Raw genomic sequence first — 12953 nt, forward strand, 5'->3', positions numbered from 1 at the left:
ATTATCCCTTTACTCTTAAAAACACTAGCTCCAACTTTAATAAATGTGTACTTGAAAATCTGAAGTGAATTCCTTATTCTGCTTTTTTGGAAGAGAATAGTAAGAGAATAACAGCCAGTATTCTAGTATCATCAATTCGACTCTGCAGTATGAGTCACCATTCAGTCATTACTGGGAACTCAGGCATATGCCAGATGCTTTCTTTCTGAGAAGGAATCAAGGTATACAACACATTATCATTGATCATAAGGACCTTTTGCTTTAGGAGCATGAAAGCTCATTCTCTTTACATTAGGGGAGAGGTTCCTTTCTTACCTTCTTTGAAATGGAAACTACTCAGAGTACGAAACCCTAGAATTCCTGTGACAGGAATTTGCACAGGTTCACATTTACAAAGACCATCCAAAGACAAGAAGGGCAAACTTAGAAGTACACAGGCAAAATGGGAGAGATGCTGGAGTAGCCTAGACAAGAAACAATAGAATCTGCGTTGAGACAGGAAGAGAAACAAAATGGAGGACAGATTTAGAGATACTGAGAAAATAAAACTGATGGGACTTGGTGGGCTTTAAGGAAAGAGAAAGTGTCAAAAGGGTCTCTCGGGTTTTGGCTTGAATGTAGGGTGGAGAGTATTGCTTCTGACAAAGATTTGGGATATAGGAGAATGTACAGTTAAAACTGTAATGAGTTGGGCAGCACTGAGCGCTCCATTTTTACCGTGTTATTTTTGAGGTATTTGGGGCAAATCCTAGTAGAGAGTCTAGTAGGTAGCTAGAACAGTGTGGTTTCCAAAAGAATGAGAATCATCTGCTTAAAAGTGACTGTTGAATTTAAATGATAAATATCATCACTCAGGAACATCAGAGTGAAAGAGAACAAGGATGTAACCTAAGGGGACACATATATTTTAGCAGCAGGCAAAGGAAGTAACCTGGAAAAGGATGATCAGACTAGTAAGAGTACAAGAGGAAACAGTGTCCTAGAAGTTGAGGGAGGATGTAAGTCATAGAGAGACAAATTGGTCAAGAGTGCTAAATATTGCAGAGAAGACAATAAAGATAGGAATTGACCACACCGAAACTGACAGTTAAAAAAATTGGTAAATGTGGTGAAAACATTTTTACTAGAGTAAAAAGAAAAGAAGGCTGATTACAGGATGCTGAAGAAAAACTAGAAGTTAAAGAAATGAAGAAAACCTGTGCAAACTACTACTCTTGAAAGTATTTGTCTATTAAAGGACGAAAGAGACAGAGAATGATACATAGAAGGGAAGGCTGAGTTTTCAGAAAGCCAGTGTTAACAGGACAGATTTAGGCAAGAAGCAAAAGAAATCGCAGTTGAATAGTTACATAGAGAGTGAATAAGTGATGGGGTGAGATCCTAAGCCGAGAAGAAAGGCAGTATAAGTAGGAAGAATGACCTTGGGCAACACAAAGGCAACCTCTTCCAATGAGACTGGAGAGGAGAAAACGATGGGGGAAAATGCAAAGAGGGGGATTCGATTATGCTTTTTGTTGTTGCAAATGATGTTGTTAATCAGCTTGTGAGGCAGTCTACCCTCATATGATGAGAAACGTGGTAGCATGTAGATCTACAGAGTATCAAGGGTTTGATGCACCTGTCCTGCGCTTTGCTCGAGCTGAGACAGGCACTCTTCCTCTGTGTTCTCTCAAAGAAACCTGTAATCTACACTTACCCTTATGATCCTCTGCTGTAATTACTATTTATATATTTGTGCAGAAAATGCCTCATCTTATACCTTTTAAATTCCCAGGACCAGTACAAGACCTGGTAGAGCTGAAAAGATGAAATAAAGTTTGGGCTGTGGTTAACTTTCTCCAAGACCTCCATGATCACATACCTAAGCTGGGGTCCCCTGCCTCCACCTCCTTGGACAATTGTCTGAGCTCCCAAATACAATGAATGAGTTATCAGATAATCTGTAAAGTGTTAAGGTCACAATGAGAAAACCGTGACAGCACTGGGTACTCTCATAAACATCAATATGCCTGGAAAATGCTTCTATATAAAAGTTCTCATTATAAGAGATACCAGATCCAGCACACCAAGTTTAGACCTCAGAACAACCTTGAAGGGAAAAATAAGTCTTATGAAATATGACTGGGAAAAAAGGGCAAATCATACAAAAGAGCAAACGAGTTTAGGGGTCATTCTGAAACGCTTTCACCAAAAATCTAAAACTTTCAACATTGTCTTTTAAAAATCCATACATGGACCAGTAAGCACAGAAAAACGATTACATGCTTAAAAATCAATTTTTATATCTAAGTCATGCATAAGAGAAGTTTAGAATTGCATTTCTAAAATTGATTTACATGTAATAAGCTTTCTCTGTTTTTATTTCTCATAACCATTAGCTGGAAGGCATTGTATCTGACAATAAAGAGCATTCAGTGCCAATCTGCCACCCAACAGTGAAGAGTGTAACTTATCACGAATTACCTGCACACTTCTTACAGATGACAACACAGAGATTGATAGATGCCCAGTCAGGATCCGGGGCTTTACAATCTGCACAACTCCTGTTGGACTCATTGAACCAAATCTTCTCAGCTACTTCATAATCAGAGAGTGTTTCTGCTATCGATTGCTGCACAGCTTCAATCCACTCCTGTTTCTCCTTTTCAGACTCAGCTGTAAAGCTGAAATAATTAACATTTCTGCATTATCGATCTCCCTTGTAAAGGCCAATTAAGCAGTATGTTCAGTTTGCATATTCATTTCACTCACAAATTAAACAGCAGCTGAAAAATATGCCTTCCAGGCAGTTGAATAGTCTTTTCTGTTAAAAATCATCTAATTTAGAAATCCATTTTTTTCCTTGAATTTTCCACATTGCTTATGACTTTGTTTACATATCTTGAACCAGAATTAACACACACATTTTTCTAACCAGCATATAAAAATTGCCTTTGTAGGTCAAAAGCTTAAATGAGAGGCCATGTTTCCTAAGCAGCGATTACATAACAAACAATAGGAGACGGGCAGTGTTTCAGGTCTATAGGATTATTCGGCCAAGAAAGAACGCCATGATAGTCTGAAACTAAATTATCAAAAACACCCAACAGAAACTTAATTTTTTTAGTACCAAAACTGCATTCTTTTTTAATTAGAAATATGTATAGATGGCTCTAAGAAACTGAGAAATCAAAAAAGTTTCAAATGATTATTATTCTAACAGAATTCAAACTCATTTTTAGCCATGTTTTGATCTATTCTAATATTAGTATTTATTGGGTGCCTGAGTGAAGGGATAAAACATTAAACATCAGTTTAATCCTTCGAGAAATATTTCCTGATGTGGCAGGAAATGTGCTCCACACTCAGTCAGTGGCCCACAGAATGATGCTTCACATTAAAATTTTCTGTTCTAAAGATAAAAATGCTTTGAAACATAATGAAAATAACAGATGACTAACATTCTAAACAATCTGTAAGAAAAGTGAGCCACCTCGATGGATTTTGTTTTTTGAAGTATCTAGAGATTGGTCACATCCAATATGGTACAATGAAAAACAGACATTTGGTGTTTGCCCCTGGTTCCTGGTATACAGCTTCCAAAACGCTTGGAGTCCCCTGAATGATAAAACTGTCTTTTATATGCTAGTAAGGTAAGTTGTGGCTGGGGGCCTGGACAGATTCAGGATGGGAGGGAACTGGTCTCCAGAAAGACTAAGGTGTGATTAGAGAGTTGAAACTTTCAGTCAGCCCCACCCCAGCCTCTGGGAAGGGGAGAGGGGTTGGCCATTGAGTTAATCACTAATGGCCAAGGATGTAATCAATCATGCCCATGGAATGAAACCTCAAAAACAAAACAAACCAAAAACACCTAAACAAGCGCTCCCAGGTTGGTGAACACACTGAGGTGCTGGGAGGGTGGTGTGCCCAGAGAGGGTATGGAAGCTCTGCACCACTAACCCCCTATACCTTGCCCTATGCAGCTCTCCCATTTGGCCCTTCCTGAGTTGCATTCTTTATAATAAACTGGTCATAATAAATAAAAACTGTTTCTTGAATTCTGTGAGCCATTCTACTAAACTGTCAAACCTGGGGTACAGAGGATCATGGGAACCCTGATTTATAGCCAAGTTGGACAGAAATGTGGGTAAACCTGGGAACCCAATACTTATGACTGGTGTCTGAAGAAGGACGGTTTGCGGGACTGAGCCTTTAAACCTGTGGGGTCTGATGCTCACTGTGGTAGTTGGTAGCAGACTAGGATTAAATTGTAGAACCCCTTGTTGTTATCCAGAGTTGGAGACTTGGTTGATATGAGTAAAAACCCCACATATTTGGTATTGCAGGTGTTATGAGTAGTAAAAAGCTCAGCCAATGTCTACATTTTCAGTTGTGGCTTGAGTCTGCATATGTGAAAATAAAGCTTATTATTCTTCATGTGATCATTTATTTCTTAAAATTTGAGCCAGTAGACATATTTTGACAGATAAATTGAGTACTAGACTTGGTAGTATTGTGGAAATTGCTAAGTAATTGTTAGTCCTTCAAAGGCCTCTGACAATTGCCTCTGACCTGCATATTACTGTGTGGTAGATTGATTATTTGTGACAAATGAATTAATATGGTTGAACTCAACAGATACTGACTGATGCCTCTTCTGTGTGTTAAAGCTATGCAGTCATTATAGATTATTTACACATATTAAGAACATATATTAGGTTTCCTGTTTCACTGTCATAATGAATTAATTACTAGAATATCATAATACAAGACATATAACAAAATGCTAAAGCATACGATCAATATGTGCTAGGAGATCCATTAAATTCAGCATCATTTTAAGCTGGAGTTCCTTTTAGGAAATCGTTATAGAGCAATTATAATTAGGACTTGATCTTAAAGGAGGGACAATATTTGATTAGGCTACAAGGTAAATAACAATACAACTTAAAGACAACGTAATATTCTCTTTGTATTTTATTTCTTCAAAATGTGAAGCTTTCATATATTTGTCGATAAAGAAAAATTAACATACCCAGCAAGCCTATTAAGACGAAGAGGTATTAAGAAAAGAAATGACTGAAATCTCATAAATTAGTATCTTTTCAGGTTGCGTGATTGTTCAAGTTGCTTTTACAAGGCGTTTACATATACTGGCTAATAAATTAAACAGTATGGGAAAGAACATAATTTTACTGAGTGTCCTAGAAGAAAACAAATCACCGCTAGCAACGTAAAAGTACTCTCCCTGCCCCTCCTTCACCCACCCCACCCCCAGCTTTCCTGCAGTAGTACAAACACAAACTGTTTAAATACAGCTTACCTAAAACTTCTGTAGGGGGTGATTATTTCAAAGGATTGTTTCACAGTTCGGTCCACTTGCTTTACATTTGCTACATTCATAGGAATTATGGTAATACCAAGTCCACTCTTGAAATCCTAGTTTGAAGAAAAACATAAAAAAATAATAAAGAAACCAAAACTATGGATTTTGAAAAGGCAACTAGACTCTCTAAAACCCAATAAATTCTACTAAATTTTACTACACATATGTATATGGAATCAAACAATTGATTAAAAATGCATTGAGAGCCGTTTTCTTATTTTAGGTAGTCATTTTAAATACATGATAACCCAGTGCCATTCTAAGCTCGACAGGTGGTCTATTAATAAAATATGGGTTTCTTTCACATAAAACAGAACTTGACCAGGACACAGATCTTGAAGTACACATGCCTGGCTTTTAAAAGTTGGTCATTTCTTCACCTTTATCCATTCTGTAGAAGAAACTAACACTTACCATGGGCCTAGAAGTTTCCAGGTAGGGAAGCCAGCTGACACAGTGAGGTTACTATTTATATTTAAAAAAGGAGAAATCAAGGCTCATGAAGATAGAATTAGATGGAAAACATACACAGAGAAAGGGACTGAAACCAAGTCATGTGTTCGCTGTTTCTTTGTTTTACTGTGTGGTGGTACCACTGCTCTGTCACATTATTTTTCTCATTTACTCCCAAACAAAGGCATTACTCATTTGACAATTTCATCTCAGCTCCAATATTTTATGACTTTCCTCTTCCTTCAATTAGATTCTTAAAAAGCTCCTCTAATGCTCTTTTTGATATGAAACCTGTCATTTGTTCAACACTTACAGCCACTATGTTTGGCTTGTCTCATAAAAATTAGAAATTGTTCAAAAAGCGACAGAAGCTACATTTCAAAAGCATTAAAGGTGGTAATATATTGTCTCATCCTAAGGGTCTGGGAATTTGATTAACAAATAAATAATCTCAACATGTTAAAAATATAATTAATCTGTACCTCAAAAAATGAATTGTCTATGTGAACAGATGCAGATGAAATGTGCTCTGAATTCCTAAATTAAATTATGATGGGGGAAAGTAGCCATACTAAAGACTGACTACAAAAAATATTGGTCCATTTTCAGTAAGGACAGTTCCGGCAGAGACAGAAAGTAACAATTCACAGGCCTTCTTCTCTTTGTTTCCCCTGCTATACAGGCTAAAAGTACTATTTTCCCATTCCCCTTGCAGCTAGGAGGGGATATATGTCATACTTTTGTCCAATAAAATATAAATAATTCCTCATTTGGGGTGGAAGGGTGGAGGGAAAAGCTTTGGAAAAAGACTTTCACCCCTTGCCTTTCCATCTTCTTCAGAAATAAAATCTAGAAGCCATTTTAGAATGTTAGAATCCTTGAGATGAAAAGCCTCAGGACAAATTCTTGTACTCAGGATGCCAGAGTGAGTTAAAAAACAGAAAGAACCTCGTTCCCTGGTGGCATCAGCTCTCTAGTGCCTACACCAAGAGATTTGTTAAAACAAATAAATCCCTATCTATTGAAGCTATCCTTAAGGTTTTTGCCATTTGATACCAATGCATTCCTGACATAAAATACGTGAAATAATGTTACAACAGATCTTCCCCTGCTTGTAAATGTTTCCAGAGCTTTCATCACAAATGGCAAAAGAGCCTCTCTTCGTTGTTTTTTAATGTACAAGTTTTTAGTTAGAATGAGAAAATGATTCCTTTATAAAACAAAGTAATTGGACATTATGTTTTTCTGACTAAAGAACAAATGGTTCATTTTGTTAGAGGGAACAAGCCAGAAATTGAGAGTGAATAACAGAAAAGATGCAGCGACATGCTAAGTGTTATAAAATAGCTAGAAAAATGTGATGTATTTTCACCTACCAAAAAATAGTGCTTAATGTGATCTCTGGATAAAGGAGGGGAATTAAACGTTTTTAATCCACCTCATTTTAATAAGTTTCAATATATTGGTACAGTGTTATACTTACTTACTGAATGATAATACTAAAAAACATTTCCATTATCCATACCAATGGTCCTGCCGGATAATGTAACTGTTAGAGGAACTCCCATTGCAGGTGATTGGAAAGTCAACTCTCTTTTTATAAATCAGGAAATAAAGTAGGAAAAGCAAGGGAAGATATTTTAAAAACAGCTTTCTGATGGCCCAGCTGGATACAGGGATAACTCTAGAATAAAACAGTTAGACTCCCTGCCCCTCCAAAAAATTTGAGTAATGAAGCTTTTGACAAGAGCCAGGTATCAGACCACTGCTGGTTCTTTTCTCTGACGGGAGTCTGGCCTGCAGGTACTTAGGGCAGGATACACACTCAGACCATCGGACAAGCAGATGATAACACTGACAGCTTTTATGGTAAATGATGAGCCTTTTGAAGGCTCCAACCTGAATATTTGGTCCCACATTTCTACAAGCAAGTCATGAAATGTCTACATACAAAGCTTCAATTTCTGTTAAAAACAAATTAAGTGAGGGTCGACCCAAAACTGCAAAATCTCTCCTAAGCAAAGCAAAGATGATTTTTTCAGCCTGGAACAAAAAGAAAAAATCACAACCCATTTATCAGCTGCTTGCCATGGCCATATGGTTTTGAGTAATTAGAGTACCCACTGAACTCACCAGCACAAATGGACTGTAAAATGTACCGCAGAAGAACAAAATAAATGTCAGTGCTCTGGAGTGTTATTAAACATGAAACAACTGCGTTTCTTATTAAAAAATATTTCTGGTGACATTAAGCCATCTTTGCAGACAGTTATTTAGAAAACATCTAGAATAGATCTCATTCCTTGATGCTCATCAAAGTTACCTGTGTTATTTTCTCCCTCCTCCTACCCTGAGATGCTGGTTCCCTGAATCAGAAAGCAGAGCCTAAGAATCTTCAGTTACAAAACAAAGCAAAACTAGAACACTGTGATTCTCACATATAGCCAATATTGAGAAACACTGAATTAGACAGCAGAACCAGTTGTAGAATCTAGACAGTAGGAATCTGCAATATTTAAATGTCAGGATATAAACACTTCTCTCTACCGTCTGTAAAGCAACAACAACAAAAAAAAGCATGCAATCAGATTCTACAAGTCATTTGAAATCATTAAGACTACTGGTTAAAAAACAGACTGGCCAGAACTCACAGTGATGCATTGGATTTTGTCAAGATCCTACTTCTCCGGGCTGCCAACCCCTGTGCTAATATCTAGAGGTTTTGAAGCATGAGTCTTCTATAAGCACATACAGGGCACTCCATGATCGGTTTAGTATCTATTGTGTAGTGCTCTGAAGCTGACAAACAGCTGTGGACTCTCAATTGATTTTCTAAATAATTCTGTAAAGAAGGCAGAGCAGATCTAGCCATTTTTAAAATGGAAAATGTACCCTGGCAAAGCAGTGTTTAAGTACTTAGCAAGTGCCAGAAATTGTGCTAAGCCCTGGATCCACACTGAAGCACAACATAGGGTACCTGCCTTGGAGAAGCTTCAGTCTGGAAAGGACATGACAGAGAACTGTAATGAATTGTAATAAAAAAAAAAAAAAAATAGTGCATGTAGGGTAAGCACCTAATCCAGCCTAGAAAAGAGAGTGGTGTTCCTAAGATTCTTTCCAAAGGCAGTGACAGTTGACAAATGACAAAACCCAGACCAGTGTGATCAGATACATCTCTCGTGCTTCAGTTCGCTCATTTGCAAAATGGGATAAGAGTAGTACCTATCACACCACTGTGGGGAGGATTATTAATACATTAAAACTTCTTGGATGAATGAACTCCTGGCACCCAGTAAGGGCTACATCGCCCTAGTTAGCAATTATTGTTTTCTACCTCTTTAAATTTGAAGCCAACTGAACATATTACCTATTAAAAACTCAGTTACAAGAAAGTGCATGTTTAAAATAACTAGCAAGAATACATAATTTTTTTAAAATGGTATGTAATGTGAATGTTAAACTTTGAAGAAAATTTAAAATAAATTACCCATTAACTATAACCTGATTGTCAGCACTAGTCTCATTTTGAAAAATAGGCACAAGTCGAACCTTCAACCTTTAAAATGCTATAAACTGGAGTGAAAAAAAAAAAAAAGGCAACAACATGAAAACTAAATGGGTAGAATACGAGATCTGAAAATTAAGTCCGCAAACTGGTTGCAGTGACATTGCTAATCTTTTTTGACATCAGAGGGATTATTCATTATGAATTTGTACCAACTGGACAGTTAACCAAGTTGACTATTTGGAAGTGCTAAAAAGGCTGTGTGAAAAAGTTAGAGGACCTGAACTTTTCGCCAACAATTCATGGCTCTTGCATCACGACAATGCACCAGCTCACACAGCACTGTCTATGAGGGAGTTTTTAGCCAGTAAACAAATAACTGTATTGGAACACCCTCCCTACTCGCCTGATCTAGCCCCCAATGACTTCTTTCTTTACCCAAAGATAAAGGAAATACTGAAAGGGGACATTTTGATGACATTCAGGACATCAAGGGTAATACGACGACAGCTCTGATAGCCTTTCTAGAAAAAGAGTTCCAAAATTGCTTTGAAGGGTGGACTAGGCACTGACATAGGTGCATAGCTTCCCAAGAGGAGTACTTTGAAGGTGACCACAGTGATATACAGCACTTTTTCTAGGATGAATTCATGAACTTAATTGTCCAACCTCGTATTATTATAGAAAGCATAAAGCTAAAAACAGATTGTGGAGTAAACAGTATTTTACATTTAGTTTGCTGCCACAGAATGTAGGATTTCAGAAAGCATGAATCCCACCACTAGTTCTACCATAAAAACAGGCATGTTTGGCAGAGAAAATCTGGACACTTGCAAAGGTGGTGATGACCAAGTGGCACTGGGAGTCAGATCTGGGGGAGAAGCCTGGCTGAGCCATTTACTAGCTATATGACTGCTGGCAAGTTATTTAATTAATCTACACCTCAATTTTCTCTCTTATTACAAGACAGTTGTATCTACCTTATATAGCATTGTTAGGAAAAAATGAATGAAGAAATATAAATTGAGGGTCTAATACATCCAGACGATCCTTCCATTTGAGGGTTTCCAAAACCAGAATTTATCTTCAATAAAAATACTTCCATTCTATTTATAATTACTGAAAATAGTCACACCAATAATTCCATATTAAAATCCAGATTAGAATTAATGGTTAAGTATTTACCAAGATACTGATATTCGTTATTTGTACGAATTTGTAGCAACAGAAGCTGGTTGAAACCACATAGTGAAAAGAGCAAAATAAAAGTTTGATCCCCAAGCAGAAAAATTAAAGAAGGGTTTATTAACCCTAAAATATCTGAAATCTGAAATCTATTTTGGGAAACACTGGATTGCCAGGTTTCCATGCCAGGAATTTCAGAACTCGGGGCTTAAACATTTGTTGAAAGCAGATGTGGCATTGTATGACATTGGCATCAGACTTCCTGGGAAACACCAGATGCAGAGTTTGGCCAGATAGAGAACCCAGAGAATTTGAGGCCACCTCCTACACCCCAGTGCTTCTTTCTGCACCACACAACCCATAGCCCTATGAGGTCTATTTAAATGCTATCAGAGTTTCATTCCCGTGCCAGATACCAGGGAACATTATGTTAGGGGAGTGAGGGGGAAGGAGTCTCTTGTCATACCCTGATTTGAGAATGTTAATCAAGTAAATTCATGTGATGAAAACCTCAATGCCATAATAATCATTAAATAGATACATACACAAATTCACCAAGCAAGACATCTGGGTATAATGAATCCACTAATATTAACATGATATTCAAAAAAAGTCATTAGAAAAAGATGGGAGACTAGCTGTCAGGGCAACATAACAAATGGAAACCAAAGCTAAATATCTTAAATTTATCTCACATCCATATGCAGAAATTCCATCCAACTAGCAATACCATATATACTATACATACATATATATATATATATATATATATACACACACACATATATATATACACACACACACATATATATGTATAGTGAACACTACATATACCTCAGTGCATGTTCCTATTTTACCTCATTTAAAACTTTAAAAATACTGGCTTATATACTACATTCAGATCATTTCAAGATTAATAAATTTATAAAATAATTATTTTTCCAGGATACAGAAAATCTATAAGCTTTGAACTGATTAAAAAAACAATTTAATTATATAAACAAATCTATACAACAAAAATTAAATGAAAAATGAAAAATAAGCAATAGCTCAGAAAAGCAGTTGCAGAAAATACGACATGAAGATTAGTATCTTCATTATATGAAGAGCTTAAAGAAATTGTCAGGAAAGACAACAGAATCCCAATAAATAAATGGAGAAAGAAAATGAAAAGACAATTTATAAAGAAAATAATTTAAAAAGAAATTTTTTTCTGAAAGATAAACTCTCTAGTCAAGAAAACAGCTACAAATAACCATTAATTCAACCAGCTCACTCTACGAAATGTTTACTGAGTGTCAGCTACTTGCCTAGAACTCTTAGGGCACAGCACTGAATAAAATAAATATTTATACCATTAATTTGGGAATATAAAAATTATAACACTTTCAAGGTTAAAGTGAAACTGGAATCTATCCACATAGCAAATAGCATTTTAAATGTAAATAATTCTTTAGAAAAAGATCATAAATATTCTTGCCAAAAAATAATCAAAAAGGAATAAAAAGCTATATACAGGTTACCAGAAATCTCGTTTATTTATCACTATGTGCTACCCCCACTGGAAGTTAAAAATCCTAAAAAGCAGGGAATTTCTGAGTTACCACTATACCCCTAGTGCCTAGAGCAGTGCCCAGAAATGAGAAGGTGCCCAATAAAAATCTGTAAAATGGATGAATACAGAAACACAGTAGTACAAATTCAATCACACAGCTCATTTTATACAAAGGTGAAGTAATGGAGAAAAACTATCATAGTTATAATACATTGCAGGCACGTAAGACATAAGCAGAGGTAAAAAAATAATAGAACAAATTTGTAAAAATTAAAAATTTTGTGGGGTGGGATTGTAAAGTGCTAAATATTTAAAGGGATTACATTTAACTTCTGTGATAATGGCACCACAGGGTTTTACAACTAAGTAATTACGTAAAGAGTTTTACGCTTCGGAAAATAGTATGGTGATTCCTCAAAAATTAAAAATAGAACTACCGCATAACCCAGCAATTCTACTTCTGGGTATTTATCTGAAAAAAAACAAAAATTACTTGAAAAGATATATGCACCCTTATGCTCACGGAAGCATATTTAAATAGACAAGATAAGAAAGCAAACAAAATGTCCATCAACAGATGAATGGCTAAAGGTGGCACATAAATACCACCTTTGTACTCAGCCATACAAAAGAATGAAATCTTGCCATTTGCAACAACATGAATGGACCTAAATAGTATTACGTTAAGTGAAATAAGTCGAACAAAGAAAAATACCATATGATTTCACTTATTTGTGTCATATACAAATAAAAAAAAGACAAAACAAATGAACAAATGAAATAAAACAGAAGCAAACTCATAGGTACAGAGAACAAAGTAATTATCAGCCAGAGGGAGTGGGATGGGGGGATGGGCAGAAAAGGAGAAGGGGAATGAGAGATACAAAACG

General features: G+C 36.2%; 1 protein-coding gene across 3 annotated transcripts in view; it reads right to left on the reverse strand.

Annotated features, from left to right (window-relative positions):
- ARAP2 (ArfGAP with RhoGAP domain, ankyrin repeat and PH domain 2) overlaps positions 1-12953 on the reverse strand; it is a 186201-nt gene that overhangs the window by 111621 nt on the left and 61627 nt on the right. For all 3 annotated transcript variants that reach the window (XM_019741971.2, XM_019741969.2, XM_019741970.2), the window contains exons 10-11: positions 5303-5418; positions 2464-2663 (exon numbers count right to left, since the gene is read on the reverse strand). In XM_019741971.2, coding sequence (XP_019597530.2) covers positions 2464-2663; positions 5303-5418 — 316 coding nt within the window. The remainder of the gene's footprint in view (positions 1-2463; positions 2664-5302; positions 5419-12953) is intronic.

This window comes from Rhinolophus sinicus, linkage group LG02 (assembly GCF_036562045.2).
Source record: "Rhinolophus sinicus isolate RSC01 linkage group LG02, ASM3656204v1, whole genome shotgun sequence".
NCBI lineage: Eukaryota > Metazoa > Chordata > Mammalia > Chiroptera > Rhinolophidae > Rhinolophus > Rhinolophus sinicus.